The sequence below is a fragment of the Muscardinus avellanarius genome (assembly GCF_963383645.1).
Source record: "Muscardinus avellanarius genome assembly, chromosome: 4".
Classification (NCBI taxonomy): domain Eukaryota; kingdom Metazoa; phylum Chordata; class Mammalia; order Rodentia; family Gliridae; genus Muscardinus; species Muscardinus avellanarius.
In genome coordinates this window covers 23,070,545-23,090,196 of record NC_137789.1, presented here as the reverse complement: position 1 = coordinate 23,090,196, position 19,652 = coordinate 23,070,545, and the positions used below count along the sequence as shown (strand labels likewise).

Sequence of the window (19,652 nt, the reverse complement as noted above, 5' to 3'; positions counted from 1 at the left end):
GTTCAGGAAGCAACTGGAATTCTCAAGCACTGCTGGTCAGAATATCAAATGGGGAAGCCACTCCTCTGGCTTGGGTTATGCATGGAGTTACTATAAGAGCCAGCAATTCCTAGGCATACACCCCTCAAAATATGAAACTATGTGTTCATGCAAAAACTTTCCCATGAACATTTACTTAACAAGTATTTTGATAATAGCCAAAATTCAGAAACAAGCTAAATGAATATCAACTGTTGGATAAATAAAATATGGTGTCTTTATCAGTGGAATATTATTTAGCAATAAAAGAAATTGAATACTGACACATGCTTACTACATTGGTAAACCCTAAAAATAATATCCCAGGTGAAAGTCAGTCATAAAAGACCATATACCATATGACTCAATTTACAGAAAATGCCAAGAACTAGTAACTAGACAAGAGTAGATTAGTTCTTTCCAGGAGTTGGGAGGAAATAAAGATTAGAAGCTTCTTTATAGGCTGATGAAAATGCTTTAAAACTGATGATGGTAATAGTAGCAAAACCTTGTGAATATACTAAAAATCATTGAATTGTACATTTTAAGTGGGTAAATTATATGTTATGTGACTGGGCCTCAATAAAGATGCTAAAAATGGCTTGCTGTAAATTTATGAGATTGATTTAATTATGTGACTGCTACTGACAGCTAAGTATATTTAATACTCATTGTCACTCTTAGCTGAATGATTTAGCTTAGCTCTTTAGTTCTTATTTCATCCCTACTGGTGGAGCAGACATATTGATCTCCAATTCCAAGATTAGGAATTTGGAACACAGAGATATTAAGAAATTTCCCTGATGGGACATAGCAATAAGCATTAGGACCAGGATTTCAAATATGGGTCTATCTGATGTTAAAATTCATTTGTTCTCTTTCTCATTTATTTTTAAAAACTTTTATCCTTTTAAGTGGTTAATATACTCATATATTTCAAAATACAAAGTAGCTTAAAGGTATATACTCCCTCTTATCCACCTTCTTCCCTGTCCCATAGGTGAAGCTTGTCTTAGCTCCTTGTGCACCATTCCACATTTTCTTATATAAACAAAGCATGTAAGATAAACATTGTCATGTCTTCCTCTTTGGCAAATGTAGCATCCTATGTACATCGATCTGCTCTTGCTTTCTTCTTTTCTTATGGCATGCCAGAAATCCTTGTGTATTTGTATTCTTCCTTCTTGCGTTTATAGCTTCAGAGGACTCCAGTGCCTAGATGTACCATAATTCAATTAGATGTTCTCCTAAAGACACCATTCAAGTTCTTCCCAAGAACTTAAAACCCGAAACTACATCCAAAAACAAAATGGAAACTCAGAAGAGATTCAATCACTTTTGAAATAAATTCCTTTCCTCAAAAGTAGATTATGTCAAAGGTGATAGCCCTCTTTTAAGTACGTTATCATATATCGGTTAAATACTGAATACAAAGGTCTGAATATTATGTTTTCCCCAAATTCCTGGGTTCAAAACCTAATCTCAAAGGTGGATGCATTAGGAGGTGGGCTTTTTTTTTTTTTTACATGATTTTGTCATTAGGGTAGGTGATCAGTGCCTTTATTTTGAATTTTTGGTGGTACTGGGGATTGAACTCAAGGATGTTCTGCTTTTGAGTTACACCCCTAGTCCTATTTTATTTTATTTTGAAACAAGGACTCCCTAGGCTGTTGAGGCCCCCTCCCCCTAAATTTCTGAGAATGATCTTGAACATGTGACCTTCCTGTCTCAACTTCCCAAGCACTGGGATTACAGGCATAGGCCACCATTCCAGGCTGATGAGTACTTTTAGGACAGGAAGTATTTATGGCCAGCTTTAGCAACTGTTTCAAAATGAAAAGGGGGAGAGCCTGAGGCTATGGTATGGAGGTAGAATACTTCTGGGTTTAATCCCCAATACCAGAAACAAAGGGAAGATAGAGAGATCTACTCCAGCTTCTGCTACAGGAGGCAGCAGTGAGGTGGAGAAGGTCCACACAGGAACAGGACCTTGCTAGACACTGAATCTGCCAGTGCCTTAATCTTGCCTTCTATCTCAGCCTTCAGAAACAAGAGAAATAAGTTCTTGTTGTTTATAGCCTACCCAGTTTGGGGAATTTTATTGTAGTAGCCCAAATAGACTGTATATAATCAATGGCAACAAAAATTAATTGCACTACACCAGAATGACAGCCTCATTTGAATCAAGGAGGTAGATTCCATTTCCACAAACAGAAGAGAGACCCAGGGATTTCAGAAATCTAAGTGGCATTCTAAAATCTGTGTGTGTATGCATGCAGCATATTGTTTCTTCGGATTAATATTTACAGAGATAAAGAATCAAATATTTGATATTGAGTCACGGATCTCCCATACTGCGAATCTCCATATGATATATATGTTAAACCAATCAGCTTCCTTGAGTGGAATGGAATTTCAATTCTCATTATAGCAAACCTAGACCCCACATATTTTAAGGTTTCCCCAGCTGTCTTTAGAACCTCTACTATCAGTCTTAAAAACAACTTGACAATTTTGTTTCCTGTTTCTTTCTTGCAAAGAAACTATCACTTCAATAAGGCTATGGATTTTTCTCAAGGATGCCTAACATAAAATGAGTTTGGGCATTAACGTGTAAAGGACAAGCAATAAAAAAGGCAATAGGATTGCAGTCGAAATATTCAAGAGCTGGCGAACGGTAGTCTCTTCTAAAAGGAATGGGATAGAAGAATGCAAAGTACATAGCTTCTCAAAGATAAAGATACTGACAGGAGCAGTGGAAAGGCTGAAGTTAGCACTACCTCCCCAGAAACCAAACATATATTTAGCTTAATAGACTTGAGTACCAGCTCAGGAAAAACCTTATATATTATGCATCCAGGGCAATGAAGGCTGTAGAAACGATTTTGTAAAGTAAACACTGCAGGTGGACAGTAATGGAGGAGAGGGGTCAAGGCCACACTCCGTGAGCTCAGGACTCTTTCTCTATATCATCATGTTGGGGGGGGTTGGAGGGGGGAGCAGAAACAAAAGAGCAGAGGAAGCTCAGACTCTAAACAGAAACTGGTAGAACTGGGCTGTGGCAGAAGCTTCAAAATGGTGTGTATTTTCTGATTACAACTATCATATGGATTTATGGTAGGAAAATAGAGGAACATAAAGGAAATAATTAACAATCACCTGCAATTCTACCACCAAGACAGAACCGTTATTAAAATATTGGCACATGAACTTGTAGTTCTTTTCTAAGTACAAATAAGAACATTATGCTAAGTGAGATTAGACAATCACAAAAAATAAGAAATAAGATGCTTTCCCTAATATGTGAAAGCAAAGGAGAAATAGGTCATAGGAGAAACTCTAGATGAAAAAGGAGATCCTATAGAGGAGCAAACAAGACAACCTAAATGAGGGGATGGGACGGGGGAAGAAGGAAATTCTCTGAAACACACAATGTACTTAAACATGTCGAAGTCAACCACTAAGCCAAGCAAGGGAAGGAGGGACGGGGAGGAAATGGGTGGGAATTGGGTAGGGGTTAAATTGGTGATGTGTACATGTATGTACACACAAGTTTTTTTTACCCCAATATGATGTATGAATATAATGCATCAATAAAAATAAAAAAGAATATATAGTAATATATTTTCAAAACTAGGCTCATTGTATACGTGAAATTTTATACACAGTTTCCTCCCCACTTCTTGAGTATTTGCTTTCCCATGTTGTGTGTTCTGTGAGAATGTAATTTTAGTGCCTAGATTACACCATATCCTATGAATTAAAGCAGAGTTATTTGATTCTTTTCATCCTGCTGAACTTTCTAGGTTGTTTTTAATTTGTTCCATCTTATAAATAGCATGGTGATGGACTTTCTTGTCATAAATCTTATTTCCCTTTACCTCTTAAAAGAAACTTAAAAGTATGTCAATATGCTACATTCAAATTTAAATCCTCAGCATACCAATACCTATGGCTTCACCACTGGGAGTCTCTGGGGATGAATTCAAATAATGCATATCAAATAAACAATACTATTTTCATATCACTTGCAGTCTATATTTATCCTTCTGGAGCAGTCATCTTTCAGGCAGTACGTTATTTCCTCTAGGCAAATGGACTATTACTGGGTTAATCTAAATGCAATAACATGAAACTTGGCTGACCCAGATTTCTCCAATATCAGTATGCATGCAATTACAACACTCTGCAGATTGAAAAATACCCAAGGCTCTCAAAAACACATATTTTATCATCCTTTCATTTAAAATGGTGCACAATGGGCATTAAAAGAAAATAATAAAGGTTATGGCCAATGGAGGATGAGAGCAACCAAATCTTCAGTAGATACACAAGTTACATATAGTATGTCTTAAGATTTTCTTTAAAGTTTAATTTTTCCCCATTACTTCCACAGTTATGGAGATCTTAAGTGCTCACAACACATTGAAGTTATTAATGATTCCTGTTAAAATTATATGATTGCAATAGTCCAGTCTTAAATTCTTTATTGTCTATATTTTTAAATTATTCCATTTTTAAGTGACTAAATAGGGCTCTCATCATCTCTAGAGTGTGTGATTGTGTGTGCGTGTGTGTGTGAGCATAAATTCATTTAAATAGACATGCAACTAAAATATTTTACTTCCACTGACCAAAGATAAACAAAGTAAAATAAAACATAACAAAGTCTACCTGTATCACTGGACCTATTAACTGTGTAATCACTCAGATACCAAGACTCCCTCAGAATTGGCAGTGAGATGATATCTAGGACTATACAGTTGTGCACTCTAGAGCGTGACTGGACCCTCATCCATGTGACTGGTGATCCAAGCTGTACAGTACATACTCTATATAGTTGTTTGTGATGACCTTGAAGTTAGCTCTGGTACTGCAGTCTGCTTATGGATTACTCATTTAATCATCGTTTCCTCTATTGAACTATGGGAAAGAAAAGTTTTGGGGGGAGGGAGGTGGTCCTTACACCGGTATGCTTTAAAAATTAATGAAGAAAATTCTACAAAGAAATAATAATAAAAAAAAAACCTGCCTAGGTCTCTTTGGTCAATGATAGGTTTCTGTCTTCCCCTCTCCCCTTCCATCTACCCGCTCGTCAGGACAGGATACCTTGTGTGAGTAACTGCAGGTTTCTGACTTCTTCTCGCACCTTCAGCTGGAGCACCTGCTGTAGGATGTGCTGCCGGAGGTTCTCCTGGGAGATGCCCATGCGCTCAAGTTTTTTGTCCGTGAGTCTCAGCAGCGCTCGCCCTGCAGGTTTTCAAGAAATGAGAAGAACAGCAAATGAACAATCGCTGGAGAAGGATTGATATCTTGGTCCTGGCTGACCTCACACAGCTGAAGTTTCCAAGCAGACACAGACACTTTAGAACAGAGTCCCCTCACTGTCCTTGCTGACAGAAATGGGTGATCAGGAAGGAAAAAAAATCCATGTATATAAAAGAGACACATTTGCCCTGCATGGTCTTGCATGCCTATAATCCCAGTACTTGGGAGGCTGAGACAGGAGGATTGCAGGTTCCAGGACAGCCTTTGCAAATGTAACGAGACTCTCAGTAACCTAGTGAGACCCTGTTTCAAAACAAAATCTTGAAAAGAGCTAGGGGTACAGCTTGGAGACAGAGTGTCCCAGGGGTTCAATTCCCAGGAAAATACAAACACACAATACACACATACACAAACACACAAACACACACAAACACACTCTCTCTCTCCTTTTCACTTTTTGTATCCTCTACTGGCACTCTTCAACTGACCCACACATTGAGGCAGATGAAAGAGCAAACATTTAGCCTGGATTTTGGGTCACAGATGGCAGGTTCCATGGAGACAGCACTGTTTGTTGAGGGGCAGGTTCTCAAGCTGGCCATGAGAGCCCAAGTCACTCACACCCCAGCTACTGAGAGGGAAGACCTAAGCAGCTAAGTAGAAACTCCAGCACTGTTCAGCCCAAGATATAATTATATTTCTGTGAAACATGCATTTCAAGTCCATTTTCTTCTTTTCTTTTCTTTCTTTTTTTTTTTTTTTTTGGTGGTTCTGGGGTTCCTGGAAGCCCTGCTACCTCCGGGCTACACTCCCAGACCTATTTTTATTTTTTATTTGGAAATAGGGTCTCTTAAGCTAGCACGGCTGGCTTTGAACCTGCGCGATCCTCCTGTCTCCGCCTCCCAAGTGCGGGGATTACAAGTGTGCGCCACCCTGCCTGGCGCTCAAGTCCATTTTCAATCTGCAGGCTTCCAGCTCTCTGGCTACTCCTCTGGCACAAAGGCTAGTGTCCATCTCTAGCTGCTGGAGGCTCTGAGTGTTGGCCACCGGCCCAGGGCAAGTGTTCCTGAAGGGCCCAGGACAAGACAGCAAAGAAAGGAGCCACAGTGTGTGAGTGTCAATGGTATCCACAGAGCTGAGCACCTCAGGTGTCCACAAATCCCAGCCCGGGTGGCTGCACAGCCTTCTTGCAGCCTATCTTTCCTGAGGTCAACAAAAGTTCTTCCACCATGACTTCTATCAAATCCTCAAGTCCCCCAAACTCTGTGCTTACCCTGAAATAAGCATACTTCCATGTTGAAGTTTACTGCAAGAAAGAGAATGATGGTTGCTAGGAGCCCACAATACCACCTGCCACTCGCTCCCTCTTGACAGAATCAACATGTCTAAAGTTCTCATTTCCACAGCTGAAGTAGAGAGAAGGCCCGCTACATGTGGTCAGTGTTAAGTCTGTGGCGATTTATCATTATACAGTTCAGAAACTAAATGTCCTACCACCGTACAAACGATGCCCATCAACCAGAAGAGAAAATTCATGGGCATTTTCATCAAAGGGACAGGAAAGCGTCTGTGGCCTGTGACTGTGGACAGGGTAACAGAGAGAACAAGCTTGGCACAGGCTATGTTGTTTACTCTGTTTCCTTTCTTGTATCCCTTGCAAAGTGCAGCAGTCAGGGTAAGTTAGGTGATATTCTACAGTAACAAACAGCCCCCCAATATTAGTGGCTATGAAATATGAAATAGTTACTTCTGGCTTATTCTACATGTTGACAGCAAGGCCATCTACCTTGAACATGGCTGATGACATAACCAGAGGGAGAAGAAAAGATAATCAATCTCATTAATTAAATACTCCCTGATATCCATTAATGACATACCCAGCCTTGAGTCATTTATTGGCCAGAACTAATCACAAGAAACTTTCCACTCACAAGAAGTCCTAGAATGCGGGGCGCTATAGGAAACAGGAATATTGGTATGGGTTGCAACAGAGCACTGTACCAGTACAGAAGTATCCTGGAGCAGTCCTGGTAAGAAAGCAAGCTCAGGGCTGTGTGCTGCTGCTGTTGGTGGTGGTCTGAAATTTCCACGGAATCTGCATCTGGCAGAGGATTCCTAGGCAGCTGCAGCTCAGGCCGGGTACCATCACAATGGTGGTAGAAACGAGAAAGGATGGAAAGAGCAGACAGGAGCAGACTCCAGGCTAGTTGGCATTGTCTTCTGGGGCAAGTGAAAGGACCGCTCCCTGAGATGTTCACAGTCTAATTTCTGAAAACTATGTATCTCTCACCTCCCATGACAAATTTGCCCTTTGCAAATGTGATGTAGGTAAGGATCTTGAAAGGGGAGATTATCTTGCATTTATCCAGGTGGAGTCCATCCAAACTAATCACATGGATCATTTTAAGTGGACGAGGGGAAGGGGAAAGTCACAGAAAGAGAGAAGGGACAACCTAAACAGAGGCCAGGTAGAACTGGCCAAGAGCCATGGGGTCCCAGCAGACTCTAGAAGCCAGAGGACAAGACTGGGTTCTCTCTCACCCTTTCCATGGACACAGCACTATTGAAACTTTGTTTTTAGCCCCATGACACCTGTGTTGGACTTTGGATTTTCACAACTGTAAGATAATACATTTGTTTCACTTTAAGCTTCTAAGTTTGCAATAATTTGTTATAGCAGCAACTGACCTTGTGACTAGAATTTACACATTTTTAAAAACTCAAACAGATGGTTGTAAGTTTTTTTTCTTTTTTCACAACTTCTGGGTAGTGGCCATAATCGAGTAGAGAGCAGAGAACAGCCAAGGACTGGTGAGCCTGAGCCTTCCAATGTTCCACCACTGTCGAACCCTGGTCCTGAAGTTTCATTCAGAAGCGTTCAAATAATGCCACACACATATACCAAACCATCGGTATCAATCTCAGTAGTATGTACAGGGAAGGGAAGGAAATGGGGTGGAATCCTGGGGGAAGATCACCAAGTGCTGTGAGCATGTATGTCCCTATCACTCTAACCTCATTATGATGTGTGATTACAATTCACTCATAAAAGTAAATTAAAAAAATTGGATGGGGCTCGGCTATCATTGATATAGATAACTGGCCTCCAAATGACAGATATAGCTCTTAATACATGCCATAAACTTATCAATACTGTATAAAATACTATGGGGAGTTTATATGATCTAAATTCCTCCCAGCTTCAAAATGAAGATCACTGTCCTTCCTTTCTGTCCCCAGTCATTTGGGCTCTGATTTTACGTGCTATGTGATTTCACAGTGAGGGTCACTGGAAAGGCAGACACAGGGCAGCTTCAGCCTTGAGAAGCTGGGTAGTGTGATTAGATCACACTGCTAATAAGTCAGAGAGAAGGCCACATTTCAGTGTGTCCAGCTCGACTTTATTTGATGGTCCCTAAAACCCTCTGGTCTCAGTCTTCCTATAGATACATCTGATTGGTCAAACTATGGTTATGTGAACCCAACTGAAATGTATTTTCTTCTTTGGGGGGTTAATCACATCAGGTTTGAGTGTACGAACTATAAAACTCTTTCAGTTGTAAAATTCTGTGTGTTTTCTGTGTGAATACAATCATGTATATTAACATTCCATATGTTAAATGTGTAGCTGATCAAACTATTTTATCCAAATATCAAGAAAACAGATGATGGTGCTTTTTTCCATCTTGTAGAAAGAAAAATTAAGGAAATAAAAATATTTAAAACAAAAGAACTTTTTATAACTCTTTCCCCTATCTTTCTAGTCATGTTTTATCTTTCTTGGTTGAGAAGTAAAGTACTTTAGATTTAAGAAAGATCTAGGGTAAAATATGGAGAAAAAAAGTTTCTAGAAAAGACCATGATCTGTATACCAAGGATCTTATGAGAAAATTGGATTCACTGTCTGATGTGTATGGCTTCTACAGTGTTGTCCAACCTGGTGGTTCTGGAAAATTTCTACAATAATTAAATCATTTCCAAAAGCAAAAAATGATCCATCGGTTTCCTATCTTACCCCTTCTGCAGATCACAAAATAAAAGTATGTCAAGTAGGTGTGATGCTGCTTTTAACACAGGTATCAGGGAAGTGATAAGTCGTCGATCATGAATTACATCGTGTGTGTGTGTGTGTGTGTGTGTGTGTGTGTGTGTAACATCTAGTGGTAATTTCTTTATGTATCACAAAAATCAAAGTCTTATTCAAAGACATTCATTGTGCACTTGCTATGAGGTGGGTATAATAATATTCTCAGTGTGATCATGGACAAGGAGGATAGAGTTTTTCTAGAAATGTTCAGACTAAAAGGAAGACAGCCAGTGATATATATCCACAGGTGTGTGATGAATGCTGTGGAAAGGTAAAGAAGGATCTCAGCTAGTTCAGGCATCAGGAAGCTGTCACTGAGTAGGTCACATTTAATCTAGGACTTAAAATAGGTAATAGTCAGATATTGAGTATTGAGTAGAGCAAAGATTTTTACAAAGGAGCCCTGCAACCATGTGGTTAAAGAAGGAGGCTGTGGCTGCAGGCAGACAATAAAGGAACACTTAGGGTTTTAAGAGCATCTTGAACAACTTTTTCTATAGTTATCTGCTCATACAAAGAGGAATCAAGGAGTGAAAATCTGGCCAATCTTAAAAAACTGAGTTTTCTGATTCCCCAAACTAGTTAGGTGACCCAGGCTGCTGGGTCCTTCACAGACCCAGACTCTTGAGGATGGAGAAGCTTAAAGTCCTTACGTTGATCTTACTCTTCTTCGTTTATACCCTTCATTTGTATATATAATGATTTGGAGCACTACAATAATAACTGTTCTGGGTTCTGGGGATGTAAAAGTGAGTGGTGTCTTCTCTCTTTCCCTGGGGCTCACCGTTTAGTGGAGGAAGGTGATATGCAAAGAGAATGAGAACTGGTTGTAGATATGAAGATGTGAGGGCAGGTAGTCATAAGGGCTCAGAAGACAAGGCAGGATGGTACACAGATAGGATGGTACACATCTTTCCTGTTGGAAGGATGGCGGCTACTGTAGTTTGGGTGGTTAGGAAAGGCCTCTCTACAAAGAAGATCCCAGAACCAGAGAGAATAATTACAAAATATAGTGAGATGTCAGGACAATAAGAATGATCCAGGAATGGTGGCACATGACAGTTCAGATCTCAGGGTTTTGGAGTCTGAAACAGGAGGATCACAGGTTTGAGGCCACCCTCAACAACATGGAAAGACTCTCAACAACCTAGTGAGATCCTGTTTCAATACAAAAATAAAACAAAATAAATGATCTGGGAGTGTAGCTCAGAGGCAGGACACCTCTGGGTTCAATTCCCAGCAACCTCTCCTACCACAGACACACACACAGGAATAGCTAGGGGCACGATGGCAGAGTAGACAGAAGAGAGTGGTAGGAAACAGGGCCTGAGAGAAGGCAGGGACAGATTATACAGGGCCTCACAGCCTTGGGGAGGACTTTGGATTTTATTCTGAATGTGGACGCTTTGGGGGAAAGGTGGGAGGTAAGCAGAGAAACAGGAGGAGTGTCAGAAACAGCCACCATTGTTTAAACAGGAGGCAGTGGTGCCTTCAGACTGGGGCAGAGGGGAAGAAGTTACAAGAAACAGAATTGTGGATCTATTTTTACAATCTTACAATGCCTAGAAGTAGGGTCTAAAGGGAAAACAGAGATGACTCAGGTTTTCATTCGGATCCAACGATGGCTGGACCCGTTTCTGAGAAGGAAATTGAGTCACTGCTCCAGGACAGGAAGTGTTGTGAGGAGGAAACCATGGTCACTGTTGCTGTTGTTTTTTCTTTTGAGAGCACCTGGGGTCTGGAGAGGTCACTGAAAAACAGAATTAAGCTAAGGAAGATAATACAAATATCTCTTTTTCCTTAGCACTCTCCTTCCATCAATAATCTTCCAATACCACAGCTCTGAGATGAAAGGTGAACATGGGCATTTCATGGTGGAATTCCGAGAAGAGGAATCAATTACACCCCAAGATCTGCACTGACTATCCTATGAGCTGCCTTTCATGCTAGAAATATTCACCAGGTCTTGTGGAGGTTCAGGCCAGGGGAATTCAGCGAAGATTTCATCTAGCAGAAACATGATGTGGTGCTCTGGCAGGCACCTTAGAAAATTAGAGTTCTGCTGGGATCTGCTTGGGCATCTGCATGCAGGCATTCTGTGTGGACACCAGAATGCCAACTCCATAGAGCAGGTGTCTAACGTTACCTGCCAGCTTGACTGTGCCACGGGGACCCAGGTACCTAGCTACACCTTACTCTCAATATTTTTGGATGAGGTTAATATTTAAAATGGTAGCCTGGAGCTGGGCGTGGTGGCGCATGCTTATAATCCCCGCACTTGGGAGGCAGAGACAATAGGATCGCGCTGGTTCGAAGCCAGCCATGCTGGCTTAAGAGACCCTGTTTCAAAATAAAAAAAATATATAAAATAGGTCTGAGAGTGTAGCCCAGAGGTAGAAGGTAGAAGGGTTCCACCATTCCCAGTACCACCAAAAAAGAAAAAAAATGGTAGCCTGGGTGACGTAGATTGCCCTCTAGAATGAACAATAGTTTCTGACCTTGGAGTGCAAATGGAGATATCAATTCTGGAGAGTTTGAACATAATAGCATCTAGAATAATACAAGGCAATTTCTTATAATAGGGGTGTGTGTGTGTGTGTGTGTGTGTGTCTGTATATATGTAGACAAACACACACACAATGCATGCATTTTTTATATTTCCTATTGGATTTCTTTCTCTGGAAAACCATACTACAACAGGAAATCTTCCTGTCAAGTTCCTTATGTTGCCACAAAGTATTGCTCATAAACATTTATTGAATACACACACACACACACATACACACACACACACACAAACACACACACAGCATTGCTAAATCAATGTAAAGTGTGTCTTCTTTATCCCATGTTGGTGATCACCAGGTCATTAAATAACTATCTTTTCTGATGTAAAAGACTTGATCTGAAACTGCCAGGTAGCACAGAAAACAAGAAGAAACTTAATGTGGCAGAGGAAAGAGGCTGCGTATGGTGGGCAGAGTCCGAAGAAGCACACAACAAGTTTCCTGGTCTCAAAGGAATAGGGACCAGGAGATTTCCTCAGTGATTTGCCTTTTGACAGCCTTCAAGAACGATGGGGCTTGGTTCTCTTTCTGAACACTCAGCAAGTGAGTCTTGCTGAGCAGATGGGTGGCAAGGACAGGTGAAATGTCGAGTCATGGATCGTCTGTTTCCCCCTGTTGCCATAGTAAATTATCACCAACATGGGGTCTGACAACACAAATTTATTCCTCACAGAACTAAAGACCACAAAGCCAATGTCAGTTTCATTGGTCTAAAGTTAGGGTGCCAGCAGGACACCATGCCCTTTGGAAGCTAAAGGGAAACATCTCTTCTTAGATACTTTCATCTTCAGCAGACTGCCAGCATTTCTTTGCTTATGGCCATAATGTACTAATCTCTACTTTCAGGTTCACATCACCTTCTCCTCTTGGAGGCATAAAATCTCATCCTCTCTCTTACAAAGACACTCATAATTAGATTCCGGACTCATCTGGATAATCCAGGATAATCTACCATGCAAAGACCCTTAGTTTAGTCACATCTGCAAAGACCTTTTGTATTATAGGATGACACTGATGGACTTCAAGTGTTAGGGCCTGCTACTTCTGGATGGATATTACTCAGTCTACCACAAGCTAAAGGAACCTTTAGCCTCCTGAGTATGGAACAGGACTCAAGATGTTCCACGTGGAGAAGTCTCAGAGAAAGTGAGTTGACTAAAGCCACACAGGAGACGAGGTGAAGACAGGTCTAGACATGTGTCTCTGACCTTCAGGGCCCATCTGGTTCTTGTAGATTTCTTTAAACCTCTGCTTAAAGAACTGTGACTCACTCCCTGTCACAGCTTTCCTAGACTAATGATTGCATGCTGTAAGGCACAACTGGAGATGACAGGGTGGATGGAGGTGGCAGTGCATGGCTTCAGCTCCTGTCCTGCTGGGAAGCCTGGAGGTCACTGCAGGGCTTTGGAAAGGGAATGCCACTGCTTCCAGAGAAGTCGAATTAAAAGGCCTCTTTCCTTCTAGAAATAGATATCACTCAATAGTTCTCAAATAAATGGCCACCGTGTCCTGGGATAGCTGCACACCTGTTCTCTGGTGAAGGCCTGTGTCATGCACAAAGCAGATGTCCCTGGTTCTACCTCAGTCTCACCTCACACAGCCAGTCCCAGGCCCCAACCTGAATTTCTCTAATCACATCATTATCAATAAATAGAAATTCTTATTACCCAGAAACAAGGAAAAGGCAGGTGTGGATGACACACAGCTGTAATCCTAGTACTTGGGAGGCTGAGAAGGGAGGATTGCGGGCTTGCTTCAGCAATTGAGCAAAACTCTGATTCAAAATAAAGCTAAAATAAATAAATAAACAAACAAACAAACAAATAAATAGGTAGGTAGGGGTATAGCTCAGAGGTTGATTGTCCCTGGGTTTGATCCTTATTAACAAAAAGAAAAAAGAAGAAGAAAAGAAAAAATAAAAAGAAGAGAAATGAGAAAGGCAAACAAAATCCTAAAGCACAGGGTCACAAGCTACAATGCCCAAGAAATACAATCTGAGTCTGAATTTTTCTATCTCTAAAATGTGGATGAAGCTGGGCGTGGTGGTGCATGCTTGTAATCCCAGCATTGGGGAGGCTGAGACAGGAGAATCACAGGTTCAAAGCCAGCCTCAGCTACTAGGTGAGGATGTCTGCAACTTAGTGGGACCCCGTTTCCAAATAAAATATAGGTCTGGGAGTGTAGCCTGGAGATAGAGGGCTTCTGGGTTCCATATCTAGTACTACAAAAATAATGTGGATGAAAATTACACTACTACATAGAACTGTAAGGTCAGATGAAATAATCCACAGCTGTGCCCTCTGCAATATGGAACTGCCCTACTGATGCAGTTTGGGCATCACAGCTCTTTGCTGGCTGCTGGCTCTTCAAATGCTGCTCCCTCCTCCTCCCCCTTATAACAATGATCACAACAGCAAATAATTGTCTGAGCAGTTACTATGTGTTAAACATGGTTCTAAGAGCTTTATACAGATTATCTCATTTTTAATAAGTCTCCGAAGGTACTTCATTATCTATGACTAATGAAGAGTTATCAAAACAGCTAAAGGTCATATACCTAATAAGCTGCAGATCTGAGATACAAATATAGGTCATGCTGTCAGCCACCTCCCTAACCTGTCACCCGGGAATTCCTCATGGGGACCTGTGTGCTCTCCAAGTCCCCTTCTGCCGATTCTCATGGAGGGAGCCCACTCTGGCAGTTTGAGGCTGGGTCAGGAAAAGATCATCATGTCTGAGGACTTACAGGCAAGCAGAGGCGATGCTGGCATAGTGTCACTAAGCACATGGGGCTTTGCTATTGGACAGAGGGGTCTTTGACAGCAGCCAATGAACAGGCACATGCAGATCTCTTCCTTTCTCACAGACTGTCCATGTGTCTACCATGGACTGAACCTGCTCCTGGATGGAAACTAGGAAGACAAAGATAAAGAATCTAATCTCTCTGCCAGAGATAAGCACTGGTCCTTTGAGAGCCCATGATGAGGGGGGAGAGGGAAAATAACAATTTGGGAGGGGGACCTTGAACAAAAGATGGAAGTCAAGATGAGTAAGATGGAGAAAGATACTCAAGCCACAGGAAGCAGGTGAAGATTGGCTCTGAGAATCAGAAAGGCACATTAAAGAAATGCTAAGAAGCTTCACTCTGCTGGGTGTGAAGATGGAGCAGAAGTAGATTGTGCCTGGACTCATGTGCCTCTTTTGTCAGCCCTTGGTCTCAGGTTTTTCCCCTTTCCCCTTTCACCACCCAGGAGCATATATGAGAAACAAAGAATGATGTTCATGGTAAAACAACAACAACAACAACAAACAGAAAACACCCATAGAACTAATATCAGTGTCCCATTTTTCTGTTTTAGTTTATTTACATTTTAATTTTTATTGGTGCATTGTAGTTATGTATCAGAGTGAAATCCAAAGTGCTATATTCATAGACCCACATAACATCTCTTGGTGTGTTTCCCTCAGCACGGCACCCCTCCTTCTTTCCCTTCCCTGAAAATGTTCCTGCGATCTGTAGTGACACCTTCACATATAAATATAACATGATTTGGTTAGCTCACTTCTTCAAGATTCCTTCCCCCTCGCCCTCTTTCCCAATCCCCTTCAACTATTCTACTGGTCTTTATCTGAATTTCCATGAAATCCCTTTTCTATTTTCTTTCTAGTTTCTGCATATGAGAGAAAATATTGGACCCTCAACTTTGTGAGACTTAGTATAATATTCTCTAGTTCCATCAATTTTCTGGCAAATAGAATAATTTTGTTCTTCTTTATGGAAGAGAAAAAAGTCCATTGTGGGTATATGCCACATTTTCTTTATTCAATCATCTGCTGATGGACAACTAGTTCAGTTCCAAAACCTAGCGGTTGCCAACTACAGCACCCCAATTTGATATGCATTGCCACTCTGGCCGTTGCTTCAAAAGAACCTCTTTGCCTTTAGCAAAATGTTCCTTCTCCTCTTGGTGGGCCTTTCAATAATTTAAAAAATACAGGCAAACACAATTAAAAAGTCCAATTTCCCTGTAGTATTTTCCACTGGTCAAATACTACATAATTGTCTTAATTTTTTGTTTGTTTGTTTAGGGAATAACATAAGCCCCGTGAGTGCAGGGCTTCATTGACATTTTCCAATGTCTATCTAGATCCTGACTCCACGCAGATGCGAAGTAAATATTTGTTAATGCTGAGTGTATGGCCTACACAGAAGAAATAAAAGTTCTTTGCTGAAATTGCTACGGTTGCCAAAGAGAAAGTTCTCTTTCCTTGATAGATCACATCCCAAGGTATAATGGGATGGTAACCCTGCTGTTAGTGGCTGTCTTATAAAGAGTGTTTGCTAGAGCATTCAACCAACACAAGAGAGCCAAGCTGAAAAGGATAAAAGTGGGGCGAGAGGAGAAGGCAGAAAAGGGAGAAAGACAGCATTGTTTGATTTCCTGAATACAGCCACGCCTGAAGTCAGACACCCTGAGTTTCTCACTTACATAAGTCAGTACATGGTGTAGGAGAGATGGGGCTGAGTTGACTGAGTTCGTTTGTACCATTTTTACCAGGGGAGAGTCTTGAGCAACAGACCTTAGTTCTATGTTATCCTCAGCGGAATCAGTATACTGTCACCTCTTGCCTGTCTCAAGAAAGCCCATCTCATACAGATGAATATGAATAATATACACCTTTAGTTATTTGTTTTTAAAAAAGTTAACCATTAGGCTGGGCATGGTGGCGCCCGACTGTAATCCCGGGGCTTGGGAGGTGGAGACAGGAGGTTCGTGCAGGTTTGAAACCAGCCTTGATGGCTTAAGAGACCCTGTTTCCAAATTAAGAAAAGTATACAATAGGTCTGGGAGTGTAGTCCAGAGTTAGAAGGGTTTCCCGGAACCCAAGTACCACCAAAAAAAGTTAATAATTAGAAAATATTGATATTATAATTAGTAATTCTTATGAATTATTTGGAATATACCTTAAAGTTCACTATGTAATTCTGTCTGCTTGGCTCACCCAGGGGTCACAAACCAAATGCTGTGGCTGTCAGGATAGCAGAATCATGTGGAGAGAACTGAGATTAGATGGACTGTAAACTGCAAAGTATTTTTTATTCCAAATATGGCAATGCTAATCCATTTTGCTATGCAAAACACAGCTAGAATATAGACGGAGTGTTGCTACTTCTATTTTTAAGTTAAGAACTAAAAATTCAGAGGTTTTATGAAATCTCTCAATTTAAAATTTGCCCATTTTTTTCATACTACAGTGTTACAGATTGGCTTTAAAATGCTCCTCCACAGAGCATACCTGTAATCCTAGGATTTAGAAGCTGAAACACAGGTTCAAAGGCAGACTCAGCAATTTAGTTAGGCTCCCAGCATCTTAGCGAGATCATTTCCATAATATTTATATAATATAGGGCTGGGAGTATAGCTTGAGGAAGAATGACCCTGGGTTCAATCCTCAGCACCACACACACACACACACACACCAAAATTTAAGGGCTGGAGACAACCATACTTGGAGGCAGGACTGGTGGAGAAGTGTCTCTGGGAAACTGCTGGATAGAGTGTGTGGCCGGGCTCTGCCCAGCTGTGGCCTCTGACTGTCTGTCTGTCTGTCTGTCTGTCTCTCTCTCTCCTCTCTCTCCTCTCTCTCCCTCCATCCCTCCTTCCCTCCCTCCCTCCCTCCTTCCCTCTCTCTCTCTCCCTCCCTCCCTCCCTTTAGCTCTCTGTTCCCCACTATGATGCCCTAAGGATTTTCATCCTCAGCTCCTGCTTAGAGTCAGCCTAAAATGGAATATATAGATCTGCAGAACTGAAAGCAAATACATCTTCCTTCCTCTAAGTTGTGCACGTCAGGTGTTTGGATCACAGTGGTAAGAATGCCGACCAAAGCAGGCAGAAAACAAACAAATGGTGTCCATGGGTCACATTAGGCTCCCAATTTGCCACTTCTAGCATCTGACTTTTGGCCCTCCTGCTCTCAGTGAAAGGAATTCGGGCATCCCTAGCCTCAGGCTGTGAGGATGGAAGCCAAGCTCTGCCAATCCCTGGCCTATAGGATATTCTACAGGGGCAGCCAGCTGCCCTCAAGGGGAGTGAAGCATGGCTTTCAAATAGCCCTTTACCCTTCATGAGCTGAATATACACTGCAAATCCATCTTCCTAACCCCACTCCGTTGTCCCTGATTTACTAAAGGTGGCTACGAATCACCCAAGCCCCGAGTCAGCAGGTTGGTCAACCCATTACCACATTCCCTGGCAAGAAGGCCATCTGAGCAGTCCAAGACCAGTAAGTTGGCCCTCACTTGTAGCTGAGAGCACAGCCTGTGGCCAAGCTTGGTCACTTGCTCCATTACAGTCAGAATGATTAGCAGGTAATTGGAGGCCCAGCTCTGGGCCAAGGAAGAGAAGGGTTAATGGAAATTTACACTGTGGTTACTGTAAGTAATTGACCATACTGATGGGAACTGTATATTGATTTTTGTTCTTACCAGTCTTAGGTAAAAAGACTGTTTTGGACACTCTACTTTTTTTTGGTGGCTGACTATCCTCAGGTGATGATGATGTTAATAAAAGGAAACTGGGATAACATTAATTCCCATCTGGATATATATTCAGAAATTATGATATGTTCCAAACAGAGCAAAAACGTGGCCTTGCATTGTTTTTAGACCTCAAAGAAGGAAAACACAGCTTTCCAGCAGTAAATTAAAGGTTAAATATTTTTCAGTTGTCAGTAGTACATATAATTAACACATACCCTCCAAAAATTAATTTAAAAAGCCCCAAATGTTATGGTTGGGAATTTTGTTCTAATCCCTGAGACTACTCAGTAATTACTTTTCTTCTACCTCAGAGCTGATTTTTCAAGCAAAGAAGTCTAGTACCAGCCTAATAGTAACTATAGCTGAAGATTTATGATATAATAAACAGCCTTCAAGGCCTTTTCTGGTTTTGATAGGTAGACCAAATCTCTGAGTGTGCTTTTATTTGTCAGCATTCATACGTACTGTTTTAGGATTCCTTGTTAATTGAGTGTTGCTAGGTGAGCGATCTGCTGTGCATTAGGCATATTTTAAAATTAATTAGCAAGAAGCATTGAGATGCCTATTGATAAACGTCCTCTTTCGCTTCCTCTACTCTTGGCCATAACAGCCAGACACACACATCACTTTCATACTGAAAAGAATCGGTGCCAGGCATGCTGGTTCCTACACATGAATTAATTAGACGTTGTATTCCAGAACAAGTGATGCTTAAATACAAGTTTTAAACCAATTTTGACTTTCTTTGCCTAATACTGAGGGATCTGTCTTCCCTTAGACTTTTATTTTTCTCTTTAAATTTTTTTTTTTATTGGTGCATTGTAGTCATACATCTTAATGGGATGGAGACATACATGCACACATCACCCAATTAGCCCTTATCTGATTCCCACTCCATACCCTCCCCATCCGCCCTTCACATGCTTGGCTTAGTGATTGATCCCTTAGACTTTTAAATGTGTTTTTTTTTTTTGTGTGTGTGTGTGTGGTACTGGGGTTCCTGGAAACCCTTCTACTTCCGGGCTACCTCCCAGACCTATTTATTTTTTATTTGGAAACAGAGTCCCTTAAACCAGCGCGGCTGGCTTCCAACCTGCGTGATCCTCCTGTCTCCGCCTCCCAAGCGCGGGGATTACAAGCGTGTGCCAACAAGTCTGACAGACTTTTAAAT

At 41.3% G+C, this 19,652-nt stretch overlaps 1 protein-coding gene across 1 annotated transcript in view; it reads right to left on the bottom strand.

Annotated features, from left to right (window-relative positions):
• Positions 1 to 5,113: 5,113 nt before the first annotated feature.
• The window catches only part of SAMD12 (sterile alpha motif domain containing 12), a gene marked incomplete at both ends in the record, with an annotated part of 194,099 nt that continues 179,560 nt past the window's right edge, over positions 5,114 to 19,652 (bottom strand). Inside the window, one exon of the mRNA XM_080694739.1 lies at positions 5,114 to 5,268. Within this exon, the coding sequence (XP_080550865.1) occupies positions 5,114 to 5,268 (155 nt within the window). The remainder of the gene's footprint in view (positions 5,269 to 19,652) is intronic.